Source organism: Chiroxiphia lanceolata, chromosome 6, assembly GCF_009829145.1.
Source record: "Chiroxiphia lanceolata isolate bChiLan1 chromosome 6, bChiLan1.pri, whole genome shotgun sequence".
Taxonomy (NCBI): domain Eukaryota; kingdom Metazoa; phylum Chordata; class Aves; order Passeriformes; family Pipridae; genus Chiroxiphia; species Chiroxiphia lanceolata.
The window spans coordinates 54,092,103-54,113,979 of record NC_045642.1 but is presented as its reverse complement, the minus strand read 5'-3'; the positions used below and the strand labels follow the sequence as shown (position 1 = coordinate 54,113,979).

At 40.0% G+C, this 21,877-nt stretch overlaps 1 protein-coding gene across 1 annotated transcript in view; it reads right to left on the bottom strand.

Annotated features, from left to right (window-relative positions):
* Positions 1-2,209: 2,209 nt before the first annotated feature.
* The window catches only part of DYNC1H1 (dynein cytoplasmic 1 heavy chain 1), a 45,006-nt gene continuing 25,338 nt past the window's right edge, over positions 2,210-21,877 (bottom strand). The window contains exons 43-78 of the mRNA XM_032689729.1: positions 21,723-21,852; positions 20,795-20,928; positions 20,436-20,550; positions 20,152-20,313; positions 19,861-20,075; positions 19,570-19,774; positions 19,256-19,429; positions 19,036-19,155; positions 18,788-18,908; positions 18,039-18,234; positions 17,258-17,375; positions 15,901-16,116; positions 15,132-15,344; positions 14,814-14,941; positions 14,253-14,406; positions 13,363-13,509; positions 13,130-13,280; positions 12,684-12,937; positions 12,379-12,513; positions 12,189-12,283; positions 11,922-12,096; positions 10,482-10,557; positions 9,140-9,300; positions 8,755-8,866; positions 8,612-8,672; positions 8,116-8,239; positions 7,644-7,757; positions 7,185-7,355; positions 6,782-6,999; positions 6,472-6,575; positions 5,876-6,087; positions 4,900-5,053; positions 3,982-4,124; positions 3,439-3,607; positions 2,949-3,076; positions 2,210-2,596 (exon numbers count right to left, since the gene is read on the bottom strand). Of these exons, the coding sequence (XP_032545620.1) occupies positions 2,468-2,596; positions 2,949-3,076; positions 3,439-3,607; positions 3,982-4,124; positions 4,900-5,053; positions 5,876-6,087; positions 6,472-6,575; positions 6,782-6,999; positions 7,185-7,355; positions 7,644-7,757; positions 8,116-8,239; positions 8,612-8,672; positions 8,755-8,866; positions 9,140-9,300; positions 10,482-10,557; positions 11,922-12,096; positions 12,189-12,283; positions 12,379-12,513; positions 12,684-12,937; positions 13,130-13,280; positions 13,363-13,509; positions 14,253-14,406; positions 14,814-14,941; positions 15,132-15,344; positions 15,901-16,116; positions 17,258-17,375; positions 18,039-18,234; positions 18,788-18,908; positions 19,036-19,155; positions 19,256-19,429; positions 19,570-19,774; positions 19,861-20,075; positions 20,152-20,313; positions 20,436-20,550; positions 20,795-20,928; positions 21,723-21,852 (5,434 nt within the window). The 3' untranslated portion in view covers positions 2,210-2,467. The remainder of the gene's footprint in view (positions 2,597-2,948; positions 3,077-3,438; positions 3,608-3,981; positions 4,125-4,899; positions 5,054-5,875; positions 6,088-6,471; positions 6,576-6,781; positions 7,000-7,184; positions 7,356-7,643; positions 7,758-8,115; positions 8,240-8,611; positions 8,673-8,754; positions 8,867-9,139; positions 9,301-10,481; positions 10,558-11,921; positions 12,097-12,188; positions 12,284-12,378; positions 12,514-12,683; positions 12,938-13,129; positions 13,281-13,362; positions 13,510-14,252; positions 14,407-14,813; positions 14,942-15,131; positions 15,345-15,900; positions 16,117-17,257; positions 17,376-18,038; positions 18,235-18,787; positions 18,909-19,035; positions 19,156-19,255; positions 19,430-19,569; positions 19,775-19,860; positions 20,076-20,151; positions 20,314-20,435; positions 20,551-20,794; positions 20,929-21,722; positions 21,853-21,877) is intronic.

Genomic DNA, 21,877 nt, shown 5'->3' with positions numbered 1-21,877 from the left:
AGTGATTCCCACTCCAGAGGGTGGCAGTGAAAAACTAAGAAGAAAGAAGTTCCGTGTGACTTAATCTGAGGGATGAATAAATAATTGGACAAACTGTTCTGAAGAATCAGCCTGGTGGAGATTTCTTTTGCAAGCTTCAAACAAGGTTGCTCAAGCCTGTCACAAATGCAGCTGTGCTGTCACTGTAAACTCTGAGATCCACCTGAAAAATGGAATCAAACAAGTTATGTGGCAATTCTAGTGAAAACCAGCACAGGTATATCCACAGAGTGTCAGCCACGCTGGGGCCTCTTGGAGCACCAGCCCCAGCTCTGGTGTGCAGTACCTGGAGGCACTGGCTCAGTTTCAGTGTAATTTCACCAAACATGGCAAAGGTTTGTTGAGGAGGGAAGGAAGAATGTCCCCATGGCTGGAATTAGCTTTCAATAGCTATAGCTCATCCCACACCTCCTTTATGTCAGTGTTTGGCCCTTGGTGTGTCTGACCTCCCCTACAGAGGAGGGCAGCAGCTGCTGCTGAACTGTCTCACAGGTCTGACTACAAACAAGTGAACTGCACCACGATGAACTGACTGCAGCTAATGGCAATTTAGCATTTATTTTCTCCTTCAAGTGGGGAGAAACTGTCTTGTTGCTATTTAAATACCTGTTCCTACCTGATTTGAACAATGTTTTAGGTAGACAGTCTTCATGCACCCGCCAGGTCAGCATTTACGATGTGAAGTAGCTGAATTAGGTGAGAGCTTCTTGCTTAGTGAGAATAATCACTCAGGAGCTGAGAAGCGGTGCCCACAGGTGGGAGGCCGGTTAGGCAGCAAAAACTGTATCTCTGACCTCCCTCTCTTGTATTGTAATTTCTTTTATCACCTTTAGAGTCTGGGTAGTCCAGTTATGTGGAAGAGGAACTAACAGCTATGACAGTGTAATGATATATGTTAGTACCAACTACTTGTGAAAGCATCTGTTCTGTGCAACTGGCAGAGATTTTTAATTTGCAGTTTCTTTCATAAGACAGAAAGCCACTCAAAATATTATTTCAGCTCTAGTCTTGCACCCTTCCACTAACAGCTGCACATTTGCTGCATATTTATTATATTAAAGCAACTTTTTTTTATCCTTATCCCCCAGCTGGAAATGGTTTTTAATGAGTTTGGAAATAAAGTGGTTCAGCAGTAAGAGGCAGAGGCTTTTGCCCCAAGACAAGCTACTGTAGTTCCCCCTTGACTTGTCCTAGAGGCAAAGATTGATGCAGTGAAAACCATGAAGTTAATTGAACCAAAACCAAACAACCCCTTGCACTGTAGATTTGTGTGTACTGCAACTAGGCCCTAGTTCTCTTTGGAATAAGGACTTTTGAAAAGCTTGAAAAATATGACCTTGTGATATATACCCTTCAGTCTTGTGTCTGGGTTGTTGTGTCATTTTAAGTTCTAGCTATTAGCCCCCCCAGCTGCCAGCCCCTTCCTCTCAGGCTAAATAAAACTGAACTGACTTACAAACTGCAGCCAAGAACCCTAAACTCATCTAGAGAGGATTTCATTGAAAGCAGTTGTTTCACACAGCATGCTGAAATAAATAACCCACTAGGAAAAAATAATACAGGATCAGCAAGGAAGCAATTTGAAGGATAAGCCACATGGGACAGTATATTTGTAATCTGCTTATTCAGTATGAGAATCCAACTGTGGATTAACTTCTGAACTGAAATTGCACCTTTTGTTAATTCAGGACTAATGCAAAAGGTAACATAAAAGAGCTGAAGAGTTTGGGAAGCTCTAGCTACTTCAGGCATGCCTGAGACACTCTTGATCACCTCCTGAGTATTGCCTAATAGGTGGGAAGAGTTTTATAGTAGCTCTAAGCTGGTACCACAGCCCAGGTGCTGAGCTACTCACAAAAAGCAGGTGCTGAAAGAAAGAGGCACATTCAGCTGAACTGCCAACAACCAGATCTTATAAAGGTTTAAGCTAACACTTCATACAGCACCTGGTGTCCAGAGCACACAGCCAGCAGGAGGAGGTCTGCAATGGCATGAATTATCACAGCAGATAATGTCATACTTTGTGTCTTACTGCACTTAAGACTTATGTTCCAAGGGTTCTGTTACTGGAGGTTAGCTTGAACAGGAACTTGTTATTCTCTGAAAAAATTATAGGTACAGATTTTCCTGACCAAAAATATCACTGTAAGAATATAGTTCCAGAAACAAAGAGTTTTGCTATATATTTTATTTAGTATAACACAATCCATCAAATTGCACATATACCAATACCCATCTAAAAATCTCATCCAATTTTCCTTCAAAGAAATCTCTCTAGCCTATCTGCTTTCCAATGCATCACCCCCTTTCTTTCTAGCCAACTTGATATAAATCCATCTGACAATCTACCCAGGTTACAAAAGTACAGGTGAACACTATATAGAAGACTGACAATTACTACAGCATTAATCAGTTAAACCAAATTTGTTCACTCAGTGCAGAGAACTGCAACACCACGTTCATAGAAGCTGCGTGGATCTTCCTTGGTGGCTATTTCAAAGTCAACAGTGAAAATCAGATCAGCACGAGTGAAGTTCAGATAAACTGGTAAAGTAACCTGGGGAAAAACATGAACATAGAACAGTTGTGTAAGACAGCTGAAGTGTGCAAGATGTTTCTATAACACTATAAGGTACTTACAAGATGGGAATTCATGCTCAGATAACTCAGTACTCAAAATATGAGGGAAAAAACCAAGACCTAATAAACTCACAATGCCTTTAATAGGTATAAATTCACGTTTTGACATGAATAGTGTTAGTTTTTGGATGCCTCTCCTCCTTATAAATAGATACAAAAGAAAGACCTAGTCAACACTAGGTCTGTTTGCTGCTAGCCTAGTACAAGTATCTATAAAGCTTCAGGAAAAAAACTGCTAAGTATATCTAAATATTTTTAACAATACTTACAACATTTGCCTTTTTATCAGCATTTGTCTGCTTGATCCAGCGAAGCTGTGTAATGGGCAGTACAGTTGAAATAGCATTTGAAAGTGACAGCTTGTTGTTGCTGCATGTGGCTCCCTGAAGCTTCAGGCCTGTAAATTGAAGTACAGTTTAGAGTTCTAAGAGCTTTCATACATCCAAGGACCACCTCCTTGTGTATCATTTAAGGGCTAAGTCCACTAAATGAGAAGTATTTTGTCCTGCAAAATGAAGAGGTTGTAGGTGATATACTATGCAATACCACTTAAATATATACTGACCTAAGCCTTGAGATTTATTTAGCACTGTAAGCACTTCCCTAATAACCAATATCAGACTGATCTTTAAACAACTTCAGAAAGTGTGTATTAACATTTGCAGTGATAGGATCTTTTTCATTTGACATATCCCATTTAATACCAGAAGTTTCTGAAAACATTTTAGGTCGAGGTCCTCTTCTTTCTGATAAGTTTACCTGTGACTCCAAAGCTGCAGGCATCCAGGACTGCGTTCTGGGTAGTTGTAACATTGACCTCAAGACAGAGTTCTTCAAGGGACCAACTGTTTGCTTGGGCAACATATTGTCTGGTAGCAGTAATATATGCCTCTGGTACAAACAGGCCACCAAGGCACACGTGGATGTTCTATTTAGGGGGGGCAGAAATTGGAGAAAAAATATTTCAGCTGCAGTATTAATTAATGACTAATAAATACTACTTCAGCAATCTATCTACATTAAAATGTTTCTGCTGCTACTGGAAGGAACACTGTGTAACTGTTGAGGTGCCTTTTGCTCTAAGGCTTTGTTTTCTACAATACTAAGGCTCAGTTAGCACAGTTAGTCTGCTAAGCCTCACCATGCTGAGACCAGGAGAGACTCAACAGTATTTACAGGCACATTTCAGAGAATATTGACTCAAAGTCACCGTCTGAGGAACTATTTAGAGTCCTGATGTAAAGACTCCATGAAGGAGTTACCCAGCTCCACCACCAACCCCTAGAAGTCAGCACAAGGTACCTTCAGTTCTTTTGCTCCACCAGATGCAGCTGCCTGGGAAATGTTCTGCAGCTGTTTAATGCGCTCACTGAAGTCGGACACCCACTGGATAACAGTCATACCAGCTGGCACTGTGTAATGAGACCAGCTACGAGGCAAAATACCTACAAAAATGTGATTAGAATTAAGTTTTGTTCGTATGCAGGTTGAAATTATACACTACATTGACACTTCCTGTTTTCTCCCAATAACCAATCAGATTTGGACAGGAATATCAATCTCTACTTTAAAAGGCCCCTCAGTAAGTAAAAGCACTTTCAAAGATTACAAAGCAAATGGCATCCAGGTGTACTCTGTATTTAAAATGCCATCCAGCTTCAGACACCCTTCAAGAGCAGCAGCTGCAGTAACACAAAGCAGGACATAGCTGATCTCCAAGTCTGCATGAAGATTTCAGTTCTTTGTTAAAAACTGAAGACGTCAAATATCTGTGTTTTAGGAAATGCTTTTGTACAAAGCAGACAGCAAATCTTCATGCATTATTACAAGCAGGATGTCTGTGAAAATTCCACATTTATATAAAATCTTGAAACAGAAATTCAGAGAACTTGAATATTTTCTAGGAGCAATATTACTCACTATGTGGTATGAGTAACAATTCAGACACTGAGAGAATTCACGAAGATTTCAGCTTAGAAATTAAGCTACTAATATAAACCACACAAAAAAAGACTAATATTAGACACCTCAACTTGAAATTTCAAACCAAAACAACTGGAATTTTATGCTTGACACAAAAGTATTGCTTGTGTCAAACTGTAAAGCCTATCCAGATATTTCTGCCATTTTTTTTTTTTATAAGCTGCTGACCACAAAAGCCTCTTATGGAGTGCAAGAGGCAGAGAGAGCCCTGGGAGGTGGTGATTTGAAGGACCATACCTTTCACCAGTTCATTTATAAGTGTGCGCAAGTAGTTGGTTTGTTTCTTTTTTCCTTCACACACTTGTACCACATCTGCAAGGTCCTGACGAACATCCTGGAGCAGCTTAGCTCCCATTTTCACCTCTCTCTCAAAGAATCGGAACAAAGGATCCTGATGGTCAAAACATTGAAAGTTAAGTTGCAGATCAAAGTTCTTGCTGGAAAACTGCTACAAAAAGCAACCTCCAAATCCCGGGTGGACTGAGCAGTGACACTGTGACTACGAGCGTTAAACGTGGAAGATGTAGTGTGTGGTGCAGAAACTGTTTTACACCCAACAATCTCCTCTCCCTTGGAGAAGCGAGAAAGAATTCATAGTTGAACAATTAATGCAGATTGCCTGCTGCAGCTCCTTCCAATCAACTATGGCTTTTTTTTAATCAGCAACAAAAGGCTCTCGCCTACTATCCCAGAGTAAGTCCTTGGAAGCAGTTAGACAATCATGGGCACATTTAACTAGGGAGCTTATTCCTAAGCTAGAGTTTAGGATACTACTATACAGATCTCAAAAGTTTCCAGCCCATGCAACTTCTGTTCTGAGTTAGCAGAAGCTGCTGCCCCATCTCCCCTCACTGACCATCACCACATTTTAGCAGCCATTAATGTGCACTGGCTGTAAAGACACTATCACAAGCAGCAGTCAGTGTGTCACAAGCACTTGTTTCTTGCTACCTGATCACAGAGAAGCTTCAGAATTGGTACCCTCACTAGACAGTTTGCCATTGCATTTCTTCAAATAATACCCAAAAGGCATAAACCAGCTTTTAGGAGCATATCAAGGAACCCAGGAGAGCATTACACAGGTATGGCACTTGGAATCAGCACCGATACAGGTTCCATTGATCCCTGAACAGTTTAATTGGTACTTGCATTTCATCATGCACCTGAACCTGCGCTTTACCTATGCCCACATTAGATAAAATTTAGTTCTTACTTTAATGTTTTCCACAGTCCTCTTCAGATGGTTTAGAGTTTGTGGGATAAGGTGAAGCCAGTTGGAGGCTGTGGTATGCAGTGTTCTCATCCAGGCTGGGCGCCCATCTGACGTAGAATCAGTTCTTGTCTTCTTCTCTGTTTCTGCATAAGCTAGATCATCCTCATCCTCCAGCATCTGCATTTTCAGCATTTTGCTGATCATATCTATGCCTAAAATAGGAAATATGCCGTTAGTCAGAGAAGCAGTGGAATCAACATGAAAACAACCTACTACATGCAAGAACCAGGACTTTTCTTCATCCCTAGTCTAGACCTAAGATTCAGAACTGCCCAGCTGTAGGTGGCTCCAGAGCTGACAACAAAGCTTCCCAGAAATAAGATGGGAGCTTGCCATCTGGAAGGCTAAATGTAACTGGTTTTTCGGTTCACAAGCTTCTGGTCAGTTTTTGGACTACTCAAGTGTCTTACCTCGCAGAAGGTTAAACCAAGGGGAAAGCTATTGACTCTTTAGCAAAATTTGTATTTCTCTTCTGCATTTAGTTACAATGGTGGCCTGGTAATCTGTGAAAGATATCATTACAGTTCTGGTTTTACCTTGTGTGGTAAGAAGAACTTTCTCTGCATTATTTGGCAGGCCCAGCCACGATGGCGTTTGTGTATCTGGCAGCATCTCGACCCACTGGACAAACTCCTCACGCCTGCAAGTCAAGAGTTTTAATATTCATTAGAAAATTTCCTCTATTACAATGCCAAGGTAATTCTTTGCCTGAGACAGATGTTTACACGGCACGGAAATATAGTAAGGTGTTTGGTTTTTTGCTTTTCTTTGTGTGCAAGTTTTTAACTGGAAAAAAAAAAAAAAGAAAAGTTGTACAGAGAGATCAGAATAAGGAAAAATTGATACCTGATTCCATCTGGCATCTGAATATCTTTGTGTCCATCAACTTTGCAGGCCAGTTTGAATTCACTATCAAAACTCAGAGTAGTGAACAGACGTTCCAAGAAAGTGTTCAACAAACGTTGATCAAATTCATTATCAATACGACCTCCATAGATAGACTGTGCCATCAGTGTCTTCAATGCAGACCAGGGGATTTTATCAGGTGAAATGTTTTGACGACCCTGTAATTAGCAGCAAACAACAGTTTTGACATCTCCTCTGACTAAGGAATAGAATTCAAGACCTAAATTAAATTGCCATCTGATTATTTGTGCCTACTCATTCAACTTCCTAAATGTTTCCAGAACAGACTGTTTCTCTGAAAATCTAATTTTTTACCTGCACCCAAGGACACACCACTACTTGCCTTTGCTGTATCATCCAGCCACGTATCCACTGTGTCACAGGCAGATCTCAGGTCAGACTCTCCAAACTCATACTTCTTGGACCAACCCAACGGAGCATAGCGCAGGCGCTCTTGGATGATGGCATGGAACCAGGCCAGGAGGAAATACAAACGAGCACGCTCATTTGGAGACTAGGAAGTGGAGAGAAAAAAACCCAAACAAAACCAAACAACTGTTACTCAAGTGAACTGGTAAAAATCAAAGTCTGCTTAAAAGGATAGAAAGTATCAGATTTAATGCTAGACTGCTACCAAAACCTTATACATTCTACCAACAGAAGAAGTAACTACTAGTTTACTTCTGTGAGGAGAGAAGAACATCCTAGGTACATCTGAGAAGCTGAGGTTTTATCATCCAAGGTCGTATTTTACTGAACACATTCTTCCTCTCAGTTTCATCAACACAAACTGCAACCTTACCTTGCACATCCTAGAAACTGGAATGCTGCTGAAGGTCCTCAGCATGTTTGCCTTCACACCGGGAGGAGGTTCAAACACAAAGATTCGTCCAGCACGTAACAAATTCACTGGTACCTAGAAAAGATCAATAAGCTCAAATCCACCTGTTTTAGCCTTCACTAAATTAAATCTCTCTAACACCATAGTTTGCATTAACTTCAAAACCTTGTTGTGAGCACACAAATTCTTGCCTTTCTTTTGGGAGGGGTAGAGGAAGCAGCAAAAGGGAGAGTTTCAGTTACAATTAAGTTATCTGACGTTTTCAGTTACAATTAAGTTATCAAAAATCAAGGTTAGTAACTCCCCTGACAGGCATGTATTTTCCTTTTCCTTACTGCAGAAAGGCAGTAATGAGAAACCTTTCCTGGGTAGCACTCTTGGCTCTGAAAGCTGGTTACCCCCCCCAGAGAATCAAATTTTAAATCAATGTTACCTTTGGATTAATCTCCATGGTAAGGAAGAGTCTGAAGCAAGCATGGGGTTGTAGGGAATGTAGCTTCTTTTCTAGTTGCATGAGCCAGCCAGGAGCCAGGTGAACATTCTTCAGCATTACCCATCTGTGAATTTTTGAAACAGGAAAAGTGCTTTTCAGTGTACAGCTAATAGATCCTTGCTGTAATCGCTACAAGTAACAGAACAAGATATCAATGCTATAGATTTTCCTACCTCTTTTAAACCTGTTTTCTACACAGAATCAGTTACTATGTACTGTAAATAGGTTAACTTTCTTGTTTTGCAAGAATATTTAAATATTTGAAAATATTTAAACAGAAGTTGTGAACAGCTGTGCTTGTTATTACAAGTTTCAGTTCAAAAGATGGTCTCGTTATTTTTACTCAGGGTTTTATCTATTTAGCCAGTAGATTACTTTTCCCCCTGTTTACCTTTTTACTAGGCAGTTTCCCAGCTGAAAATGAAACAGAACTTACCTTCCAGATTTCACTGCTGTGTTTATTGCTTTATCTGCCTGGTTAAACCCTTCAGCAGAACCTAAAAGACAGAAAGGTTGCTAAAGCTCTTACTGCTAACAATTTCATTTATACTTAGATGATGAAATAAGGTATGTTCTTACCAATAGCAATAGAAGTTATCTGTGTGTTCTGCTCGGCTGCAAGGTCTTCAACATGACCACTGGCATCATAACCAGGCACTGAACACATCAGTACAGGGGTATTTGGTTTCACCTGTGGTCCAGGAAGTTTAAAAAGATACAAATCAGTCATTAGATAAATATGGGAATGCAGTAAGCTCAGTGTTTCTTCCCTCTGCCCAGCTAAAGATATAATGTCACTCTTAGTTTTATATTAACAAATAGAAAAACAATCCTCTCCTCATACCATGGGGAGAAGGGTAAGTAAAGAAATGTTTGGTTGGACAGATTTACTCACTATGGAACTCATGCATGGTGGACTAAGCACTGTCTCAGGATTTTAGCCTTTCAAAAACAAGCAGGTTACCTCTGTATCTACGATTTGTGTCAGATCTAAAGGTTGCTCCATAATGGACATGAAAGACTCTCCAAGATTTGTTGAAACAAAGGTATGAGCCATGGCCAGCAAACGATCTGGACGGAAGGCCTGGATCAGAAGCAAGCGATGAATGGCCTGTCCAATAGGAGCTGGAAAGAGGAGACAGCAATAGATGGACAGGTAAGAAAACCATTCTCACCACCCTCCTCTCTTTAATTCTCCATTCCATTTTTCTCCATTTTTTTTTCAAGACTACATATTTAGAAAATTAATTATCCATTTGAAAGATCTGTTGCAACTTTTTAACAGAATGCCTACATTCCATCTTCAACTTCACAGTCAAAAGAAACTCACAGCTTCAGCTGGTTTGTCTTCTGCAACACTTTAACTCTGCCTGCTCAACTGCTCATGTTCTGAGCCCTCCACAAGCCCACTTGGACAAGATGCATTTGGATTCTACTGAAATGCTTCTGGTTTACAAAATCTACAGGCTAGAAGTATTGCCATGATTGATTTTAATTTCTAAGGACAAGAGATCTCTTCACACCTTCTCACTCATACAATAATCTGTTGCTGAACTAGACTTATATAGTACTATGCACTTGTCTAGCATGCATAGGGTAGATAACCTAGAGTTGCTTCAGTTAATAGTCTAGTAAAATGGTAGCTAGTAAATACAAGCTTAGATTCTTAATTTAGAAAGCTGCCTACAGGAATGAGCCCAAAATGATACAGACAGGAAACACTTCCTAAAGTTACCTTTCATTCTGGGGAGGAACTGAAGGGCAACAGTTACCCTCAAGTTCTAATTCTTAACAAATTAGCACCAACAACTAATGTAGCAAGAGCTAAGACTTCAGGTTTAAGATACAACTGCAGGAGGAAACATTCTAGTAGACCAGCCCTGTCCTCAGAAAAACTGTCCTGGAGCTTTTTAGAGTCCTGAGCTCCCTCCAGCTTTGCGATGACTAAGGTTAATCCAAACTATTACATAATCTAATGAGATTGTAGAATTACGTTTCCTCAGTGGAAGATCAGATCACAGGTTAAGGTGCAGGAACCAAGCATAGTAACTACAGCTTACAAAATGGTTTAAAAAAAACTCAACAAAACCAAACACAAATTAACCTCCCAAAACAACCCAAACCCCAAAACAACCCAAACCCAAACCCACCAGACTTTAGGTTCTTACACAACCCCAACTTTATGATTTCCCTAACCATTAAGGTCCAAACTTAAGTTCTACTTTAGAATTGCTTTTAAAACCATAGTAACTCTACTAAGATCAGTACAGTACGACTGGTGTGGACAACAGTGCAACTTCACTTACTTGCAGGTTTTTCTTCAGTCCAAAGGTATGGTACAGTCTGCTCGGGGGAACTGCTATCCAGCCAGATACAGAATTGCTGTATTGAAACAAAATGCAAAAAACCTGAAGGGAAGTTTCGAGGCATCAGAAACCTGCTGCAAGGTGCAGGTCCTGTTCATGGTGCAACAGAAATGTTCAATGTCAGCCTTGGTATTTAGAATTCAATGTACTGCAAAAGTGTTCAGTTACATACAAACTGTTAGTAGGAAACAAAGATTGCCAGGGTAGGGTTCAACTTGTCCAAACTCCATTGGCTTTGGATTTGCAAACAGATCTTTAAAATTTCCCAATTAATGGTTGTACCTTATCATCCATGTAAAATTTACATCATAATAAAAATTTATATTGAGTACCAGAAGAAGCATTTGAGCTTCTATCTATGAGTAAGGCTTGAGAAATAAAACAGGGCTAATGCTGTTAAACAGGAACATTATTAATGAAATTGAGTCAATCATAAAACTTAGCCCCAAATATTGTCTAACACTCAACACAGTTTGGTCTTTTCCCAGGCTTCTAAATATGGATGGTTTGAGTTTCACATATATAAATGCTTTCAATGTTTCCTGGAGCAAGACTGCAATTTGACCAGCACATTTAATAAGTTCTTGACTCATTTAAATGAATTTCTCCAAGTTCTATTGATTTTTAAAACAAAAATCCACATGTAAAACTCAAATTATACTTTGTCTATTACACTTCCTTTAGATGTGCCAAATTGTTTCCCTGATATGCCCTATTGCTGCATTGCCTCCAGCACTACAATTCTACAGATCTCTAAAAAGCCCAAGCCGTACATTATTTTACCCCAGGCTGAAGAGTTTGATAAAAATTAGACATAGTAAAGAAAATTTGACTTCTAATATAAAAAGTAGGCAAGGCAAACCAAGCAGATACTATTTAAGATATGGACATAATTTGGAACCTGACAGTTTCACAGTCAGAACAAAGATGTATTCTTTACAACACTTCAGTCATGAGAATTAGCAAAGTGTTCAGCAGCTGAGCACAATCCAAATTCCTGTCCAAAAGCCCACCATAGTGAAGTTATGTATGGCTGGGGCTGCTCCCCTCTCTTGCACAATATCACACAATAGTGATGCAGGAAAAGACATGCAGTATCACACTTCCTGCTACCATGGGAACCAAAGTTGGTCAACAAAGCCAGATGAACGGTTAAGCCACTTCCAGGTCCATGTGAACAGCGGTATTTACAACAAGTTTCACAGCTGGATTGCTAAGGAAACAAGAATATTCATTTCCACAACTACAACTAGTTATTTGTAAGGCTGCCCCATTCCCATCCTAGGAGAGTTTACTTGTGAGCATGAAGCTCTTCAAGCAGACACCTAAAAAGCCTGACAAGACACTTCAGTGCAGAAACAAGCCCTAGCCAACACTTACCTCATCCGCTTGAACTTTTGAAACAAGGTCCTTAAATGCAGGAAGGCAGCTCAACCTCATCATTGCTTCTGTTTGCTCTACAGTCAAACCATTGATTTTGGGGAGAGATGCAGTGTTTAGTACAATCTCCTTCCCTCTCAAGAAGTGCTGGAATTCTGCATCATATGTAGGCTCCCTAACGTTAAGGGAAAAGAAGACTTCAGCTAGATGCCTTCAAGACAGCCCTCCCTTTGTCAACTAAAGTGAAATGAGAATATAAATGTTTACCCAATGGTGCCTTTCAGTTTGATCCGGGCCAACAACATGGCAAATGTTATATGATCCTGATGCAGCATGCCACGTGCCACTCTATTGAATGCCACCTACCAATAAAACAGGGAAGTTAGTACAGAGGCCATGAACTCTTGACTCTTCAAAAAGGATTGAAGAATTACATTTATTAGTTAAAAAACTGAACCTGGAAGAGATCCTTTGTGATGATTGAGAGACGATGAGTATGGTCTGTAATTCCCTTCAGATTTGGGTTCTCATACAAGACATTGTGATAGATGTCCAAGAAAAACTGGAGGGAGTATTGGTACAGGAAATGTATCTGAAAGACAAAAGGGTTCAGTTTTTCTCTCTTGAGTCCTGCTGTTTGATAGTCACTGGCATATGCCAAACAAATTGCAATATGGCAGCTGTGCTGGAATCAGGTAGTGCCTATTTAGCTTTGAACAGTAAATACATGAAGCTTCTGGCAGGAAAAACAACTCATCCTACCTGTTTCAGTGACTCCATAGTAAAGTAGATACTGCTGCATGCTGTAGAAAGAGGCAAGTACTGCTGAGAAACTGTCTCCACTTCTTGCATGACAATGTCAGTCTCTTCCACTTTTCTGGTAACCTCTGCTGCTTCCTTCTTCAGGTTCTCAAGAGTAGTAATGATGGTGTCATCATCCAGGATACGTCCCTTCACTTCATTAAGTGCCTGCAGTAGGGATTTTTCCAACTGACGCAAGCGCAGCTGAAATTCACCTTAATTAGAAGGAAAAATAGGTCACGTTGTATAGATATGTTAGTTTTTAAAAATTATTTGAATTGTGTATACTTTGGCTTTGGACATCTTGAGAAGCCAGAGTATGAAGACATTTTACTGTGTATTTCTACAGCTACAGTAGAACCAATATATTCTTTTAGAACAGGAGGAGTTCATTTTGGTAAACATACCCTGAAGCTTGAGGAGGTCAGAACGTTTTTCATCAACATCTGGTCTTTCAGCTTTCAGGACTTCATTCAGACACTGGCTCTGTAAGCTGCTGCGAGTTACTGTGAAGTTCACAAATGTAACGCGAGAGCAGAGGTCCGGTGGGAATTCGACCTGTCACAGGAAACACGAAAAAAACTTTCTCAGCTTTCTGAGACACCATTTCTCCAAACGGGACAGCTTTTGTTTTACTTACTGTTGGATCTCTGGTGGAGAGGAAGATGACGAAGGATGGTGACAAATCAATATCTTGGTCTCCTAGAGTAATGAGAACTCTGCCTCCAGTTCTTCGGACTTCGCGGTTCAGAACAGGATTCAGAACTGGATCGTAGCTCTCCACGTCCTAAAAGCAGAAACGTGTTAGGAGATTGTGTTCCTTGCAAGTGTCTCAAGCAAAAACTCCCAATCGAACTAGGGCTTAAAGGTCTGGTAACCAATCAATTGGCAGCTGGTTAGGAATACAGATCACATTCAGAAGGTATTTCCACTTTAGATTTGTAGTTGAGCTACACAAGCACAAAGTTTAGGCAGTTACCATGCATAACCTCAGAAGGGTAGTATTACTGACGGCTGTAATTGTGTTAGCTCTAATGTATTACAAGCCCTATCCTAAGCAACACAAGCAACAGTTACTGATCTGTGAGCTAACCCCATTTTCCCATTTCCATACTAAGAAGCAAAAAACCTGCAGTTACCTATTTTTTGTATTACTGAAACTTCTCTCTCATACTCAGAGTAATTTAATTCTAGATATCTAGCCATATTATTTGCTATTATCTATTACTAGAGATAGCACATGAAAACAAAGGTTGCAAGCCATTTTACAGATTGGAAAGTAAAGAAAGATCATTTCAAAATAAAAGCATTTGATCTTGAAATGGTGGAAAAGGAAATGCCTTGTTTTGATTTTCTAGCTGACCAATGTTCTTCTCAGGACTAACACCTCACATATCACTAGTTTACTTGGCAAATTATAGTTGAAAATAAAGTTGCTTGCATGTCACTAAAAGAACAAATGCAAACCTTTCTAGTACACAGGGCAGAATTCAAGAATTTAGATAGTTTCTACATGATCATGTAACTAACCTGAACTAGAAGTGGGTTACCAAATCTCAAGGCACTTTCCAAGTTCTTCCTGAAAGCGTCATCCAAGAAACTCGTACGAGTTATCTTACGGTCTTTATATTCATTCATGATAAACTCTGTAGCTTGCCCAGAGGGATCGATGATCAATGGATACCTGAAGTTAGTAATAAAACACTTTCATTATTCAGGTTTTGACTGCAGATAATATCTAAGCATTTTATAAATTCATGCTACATTATTAGTCTCAACTCTAAAACCTTGTTTACTGAAGGAATAATTTGGGACAGGTTCAATGACTTCAGAGTTTTGAAAGGTAAGTCTGTTATTTGGGCAACGAAACAGCTGCAGTTGAAGCCAACTTTTTTGTTATGCTTAGCTGTTAAAATAAGGCAAGCAAAGATGAGAGTTTTTATGTTTACACATGGTTGAGAAGCTTTCAAAAACATTAGGTTCCCACAAGAGTGAAACAGTGCTGTGAAAGAGTTACGGTGATGCAATAGGTGCAAACTCTGCCTGATGTGAGAATATTGTTTAAGAATTCTACATCTTAGAATGAAATACCTATTAAACCGCTTGAGCATGATGGCATTCTCAGTGCACAGGTCATCTGCAGGTAGAGAACTTGCTTGCCAGCGAAGCCGCTCATCGGCGTTGGAGAGGTACTCTGTCCTTGCAATGTCTGTACGGAACTGCAAGAAGGAAACACAGTTAATATTTAACTAGAGATTCTCCAACTAGGTGGTGAAGACATTTTAAGTAAATACAGCTCTAAAAGGTGTTCTTTTCCAACAGCTCCATCCTTTACCTAGCAATGTTAAAGCTTCTTTAGCTGCTGCAGTAAATCTATTCATGGTTAACTTATCATGACTGCATCTTTACCTGGATATTTGCCTGCTGCAAATGGTGAGACCACGTAGTGAACAGATTCTGACGCATCTGCTGATCGAAGTAGCCAGCATAGGCAATAAAAGCTCCTGAAAGTAAACAGTCTCCTGCAATAGTGGACATCTGGTTTTTGAAAGTTTCACTTGTCTTCTCCCATCTTTCACGTTCAGCAGAGAGACTCTTCAGAAGAGCTGTGCTACGGTTTACCTAGAAATAAGTGGTGAGGCAGACTCTTTAGATGATGAACTGTCTTATTATAAGTCTCTTGGAACACCTAAATATTGGCTCAAGGCCCAAGTTAAATTTAAAAGCCCAGAATGAGATTAAATTTGTGCAGAATCACTTCAGGGTTAATTAATTATGTTGATTTTAACTGCTGCCTTGATTAACTTAGAAGTGCTAAGTACTAGCATAGTGGTGACATACTAATGACTAGATCAAGCAGATAGAGAAATTCACTCCCCTAGAAGTCCAGTTAAGACATTGCAATCCCACTACATCCATGCCTGTTTCCAAAGGCTTTCTAAGTATTTTAAGCCTTATCTGAACTGTCTTGTTAACCAAGTAGCAACATGTGTTGATATTTCTAATTCCAGCCAGGTTTCAGTAGCTTAAGAAGCCTCATGACATCCAGAGATGAAACAGTTCAAACACACTGCACAGGTGAAGCAACTGAAGTCCACTTAAAAGTTTGAAGAACGATCAAATTTCAGGCTGTCAGAGATTAAAAAAAAAATAAATTACTGATATATCAATGTCTTACTTTTGCTTCTACAGCAGCCAAGTCTGCCTTAATGGCTTGAGCCTCTGAAATCAGTACTGCATATTCTTCTTTGTAACGGGCAATACTGGCCTCGAGATCACGAATCATCTGCTCCACTTCATTTGCTTTCTGTTGGTTGTCTTTGGCATCATCCTCCAGCTTCTGCAGTTCATTGCGTAGAGGTTCCACTCTTTTCAACATATCAGCATAGTTCAGCTGCAAACAATAAATAAACAAACCCTTTAAACTTTCTAAAATGACATGTGCTAACAAGAACCACAGAATTCAAGTATAATACTATCAATAGCACCTTTTCAAGTTTATGTACTTCTGACCCCTGTAAGAATTAACTACTTAAAATAAACTTAGTATCATGCATCAATCCCTAGGACTCTAGTTTAAACCCAGCACAGACATGTAAGTAGTTGATTTTTGCAAGATCCTTCTCCTGCTCTGTAGATTCACACAAAGTCATCCAAAAGGTTCAGACCACATTAAGAAGTGCACAGCACTGTTTTACATAAATACTCAACTCGGTGTCCATGCCAGTACTGTCCTAATCTGCCTTTCTTAGCAATGAAATGAGTATAGCTAAGCCACAGAACAAGTTGGTTAGAGCATGGTGTTCATAACACCAAGGTTGTGGGTTCAATCCCCACACTGGCCATTCACATAAGAGTTGGACTCAATGATCCTCGAGGGTCCCTTCCAACTCAGAATATTCACTGTCTGGGAGGTGTATCACACAATGTCTGTGTGATCTTGTAGGAAAATTAGGACAGGGCCTATTGGCAAGATTCAAGTGAAATACAGTCTCTCCACATCATGCCATTCCAAGCAGGCACACTTTCAACGAGCCAAGTGCTTTGCTGTATGGAACACCAACAGGCAAGTAAAACCATTCTTTGATATCTCAGTATGGGGGCATCTTTGCCAAAACCTATTCCTTTAGGAAACTAGTCAAATATTTAGAAGTCTGCCTAAAAGATCTTGGCAGAGCTGCCTGTGAGCAGGCCCCACTCTGAGGCAAGGCAAATGCAGTCTCTATTAAGAGGCCTGCATTGCATTTTCCAGTGGGGAGCTGTATTGTCCTGCAGAATGATACAGAAAGCATACACTACTGTTCACTGTAAACCTAAAGTTTTTCAGTGCAGAAGCTGTATCACAACTGGCCAGTCCTCTGGCACAGCACTATAGATCCTATCAGCATTCACCTGAACCATCTACCCATTTCTTTGAAGCAAAAGAGCTTGCAATACTTGGCTGAATAAAGGCAAATTCTGCACCTTTAGACATTGCTATATGCCTTCAGGCTTACTCTTTTCACCTTGCCTTTGCTTCCTCAAACTGACTTTACCTGTGCAATTGCCCATTTCACCATAGGTCCACAAGCCAGCGATGCTCTGTTTACAATTTCATAATTATAACTTGGATTTGACAGGTAGTTTTTCTTCATCCTCTCCCGGATGGCATCACTGCAAGGGAAAGGTTTTTACAGATAGCATGAATAGACTGTATGTCAGCACAGGGGCATTCAGTATCCCTTTATCTGGCCTGCCTTCCACAGCTGACAATGAATATTTCCTGGGAGTTTTGCTATCTGGTAGCTGGAATGTTTTAATTAGTTCAACATGTTGTTTCAGAAATTACAGCTTATGGATGATATAAGGCACTTAGCAAGCAATACTTCTAAGATTAGTCACTCACGGATTGCTTAACTCCACTCAGAAAAATTAGGAGTTGGAAGGGAATTCTGATGTCTAGTTTGACATTCTGCTTATGTTCAGAGCCAGCTAGGAAACGGACCTCCTTAGCTGGATGAAACCCTCAGCAACCTCATCTGTCATTGCTGCAAAACCACTTTCAACTGACAATGTGGCTTTGGACACCAACACACTGCTTTGCAACCATGCCTTGAAATTACTCAACAGCAGCTCATTTGTCCCAGTTTGCCTGTCACACCTTGGCTTCAGCAGTCTGTCTCCTGTACCGCCTGCACGTTCACTACATGCAGGAATATGCTGGTGCCAAAAGAATTCAAGTGCTACCAGAGCAATTACACAGAGGAAAGTCCAGTTAAGACCCTCTGTTCTTTGTAAAAAATTTCTTCAAACAACTAACTCACACTTGCACTTTACCTGATTTCCTCAGCAGAGAAGTTAACAATGGTTGGAATGAAGTTCTCTCTCATGATGATGGAACGTATTTGTTTCCAGTCAGTGGTACTTTCCCCTAACAGTAGGCAGATGGACTCCAGTGCTAACTTAACTGCTGCAGGGGGATTAGCCATGGAACGGACCTCGACCAGGTGCTGCTTCTTGATTGACTTCACAGCTGACCAGTGCCAGAAAGATGAAGAATGTTGATTGGAAAGAAAACAAACAGTTAAGGGTACCCTGGATTTGTAAAAATGCTTTAAGATTCTGAAAAAGAATATGAGGTTATTAGAGAAAAAGATATTACTGGATAAATTCCAAACTACTATCACAAGATACACTTCCATAAATGTCAACTTGCCAAATGGTCACAGGCAACTTATTCTGCTGCCCAAAACCCATTCACTCAAACCAGTGATTTGTCTACCCAGTTTAATGAATAGTCTGTGCAGCAGCAAGGCATCAGTGGTCTTTCTAGAACTGGTCTGCCAGAAACTAAGCCACAAGCCATAAAAGGAGCATCAAGTATCAGATCAGAACTATACACAGCACAAAAAAATCACAGCTCAAAGACTGTGAATTTAAAAGAAGGAATTTCTTTAACACTGTTCAGCCCCTTTGCTTATAGCCTACTTTTTTGTTAGGACCAACCCAGATTACAACAAAACACATTCCCACAGACCAGTTTTAGATCCAAGCCCATAGTGTGATCTCTCAAGGTGCTAACATACCATTCTGAGCTTCAATGACAGCAGGCTCCACCTTGTCAAGATCTTCTTTCACACTCATCTGCTTGTCTGCAATGACCTCCTGCTGCTTGTGCAGCTGTTCCTGAATCTCTTGGCTCATAACCTAGAAGGAAATTTCACAGACAAAATACCGCTTTTTAGAAGTTGAACTTCTTTCAGTACTTGCTCTGCAGGTTCTGTTTCATAAATAAAATAGTTGCTATGCACAGAGATTTAACAAAACTTTTTACCTTCTTCTTCTCAGCTTCCTGTTGATCTTTCACCATCTTTTTCAACTTGTCATTGGCTGCTGCATTTTTCACTTCCAGTTCCTGACTCTTTATTCTTAGGTCACGCCGCAATTCTTCCACCTGAGATGGATTGTAAGATGGAAGAGAGCATTCACATCAAGCAGTGAGATCTATTTTATCACTCCAGCCTTATAGAGGGCAAAGCTTTAAAGATATGTACCTGATCAACTGTTTCCTTGATTTTTCTAAGACCAACATTCAAATGCATTTGCTGTTCCTCCAGTTCACTTCGCTTCTCATTGAACAAGTTGGCATAATGATTGATGAAGTCTAAATAGTGGCGTGGTGTGATTGCCATGGTTCTGCCTCCTCGTTTTGCCAGCCGAGCATTAGCCTTCAGGGAACAAAAAGTTGCAGAGTATGCACTGGGCATTGGGTTTAAATCTATATGGATGCCAAAGATCATACTTTCTAGGAAACTGGTGCATGATGCTGTGACCTAAAGATAAGTTAGGCAGTATAATAATAACATACCTGATGAAGAGTCTGGTGAACAAACACACAACTGTTAACAATGGCCTCCCTGTGTGATGGTGGCTGTGGCAGCTTATCATACACAACTGGCATGTAATCGGGCACAATATAATTTGGTTTCTCAAGATCCATTTTGCTTGTGAACTCTTTGCCAACTTGGTACAGTGCCTCAGTTGACCAGTCTCCAAACCAGTTCAAGACGCATCTGAAATACAAAGCATTTGTGAAGACTTTCCCAAAAGTACTGTTTCAGCAGTACTTGTGCAACATGTTGGAATATGCAGCAATTACCTGTTGAAGAGCGCAGGAGAGGTAGCTGCCCTGTCCTTCAGGCCCTCAGAAGATGGATTCATAGTGAACACAACATGGAGATTGCGAATAACTTGGCTGGTGAACCATTTGTACAGTTCCTCATGTGAATCTAACATTAAACCTTCTTTCTGTGCTCCTTCTTTACACTGAGTCATGAGGGTGGCATATTCATCTCCTTCAAAGAGACCAGGAACCTAATTCAAAAGATAGTTTTGCTGTAGCCTGTGGTTGCAGAAAGGTGCTTAAAATATTTACTTAAAATCTTCTTACCTCTCCATTGGCTAGGAGAGTGTTCATTCTTTCCAGGAATCCAGAATCCAATACATTTGACTCATCCATGATAAAAGCTATTTTTTCATTTTTACAGCCAGAACGTCTCAATACTGTCCTAAGGTCTTCATCAAAATCTTCGCCTGTATATTTTCTGTGGACCTGGTAAGATTTAGCATTAGTCATTAATATTTTGGTTTAGCTTTAATTGGGCTTTTTGGAGGTCAATATTTAAGGGTGAGTTTTGACTAACAGGTTTTTAAAAGTTAAACTAGCACACCAACCTTAATTTGGTAGACACTTAAACCATTCATCCAGGCAACAAATCTCGAGAGGGTTGTTTTCCCTGCTCCACTGACTCCAATCAGCAGCAAGTGGCCCTGTGGCTGACGGAAAATTCTGAAAAACAACATAACCAAGTGTGATTGGTGCTAGCAATTTACCAAAGCTTTTTCTAGAACACCTAAACTTAGTATCAAAACTGACACACCTTTCCAAAATAGGATCCCGCTATCTGGAGGCTGGCAGTTTATTTTCTATAGATAACATTGAGATCATGCTCCATTCTTACTCTGTACTCAGGCTACTCTGTTTTAAACTCTAAATACTACTTACATAAGCAGCAACGGAAATCTAAACTTACCGGTCAATTCTTAACACATGATCCAAGACTTCATTGAACAGAACAAGTGGTACATCAAGCTCTTCTTCATAAAAGACTTTAAGCCTAGCTTTCACATAGTCTCTTAATTCTTCTTGATCCACTGGAATGTAATCCTAGAAGAACCAGTCAATAGAGTATGGAAATTAAGGTTAAGGGAATTTGCTTAGGGATAAATTTATGAGTACAAAAAAGCAGAACTACTAGAATACTTAAAGCAGCAATCCTCTACAAAAACTTAAGAATACTGTACTCCTTTAACTCACACAGGAATATGTCCACAGCCTAGAGTGCCACAGGTAGCTGCATGGGGTTTAAACACTCTATCTACTGAATCTACCATAGGCTGAACCTGTGCTGCCAGTTACCAAAGAGATTGGGAAAAACCACCACAGACTTATGCCCTTCCCTCACCTCCCCAGTTTATATCAAACAGCCTTTCCTAGTCACTTACTATTGGTCAGAGATGGGTAGCCAACTATGTGGACTTTTACCTCGACCCAGCAGGATTTGTACACCTTGCCCAGCTGGAACACTTCAGATTGCAAGAAACAGTCCACCATAAAATGTGTAATATCAGTATTGCTTAAGGTTCACTTTTTCATTCACAAGGTTCCATAAGCAATAACTGTCAGCAACTACCTGGTAGTGTTACACTATTCTTGAGAAATATTATTTAATACTGCCTTCACATACTGTGGTAGCTCTTAGAATAGCATCCCTGGCATAACAGCTATTAAATTTGTGGTAGAGTTCACTTCAGATAATCATAGCAAAAATTTCTTGAAGATCAATTTAACAAAATTATGGTCACCGATTTATGATTTAATTATAGTCATAAGAACTGCACCACTCACTTGCATCCAACTTTTTTAATTTTGGGTTTTAATTCTTAAAAATTTTCACTTGCCTTTGACAGCCAGTTGCTGTATAAGATAGGTCTGCTCATAGCCTTTTCTTTGTCAATGTTGGGGAAGTGTTTCAGGGCAACCATATCAATGTTCTCATCAGTCCAGCGCCTCTCCTCATCTTCAACAAGTCTAGACAAAGAAAAGTCAGTGAGTA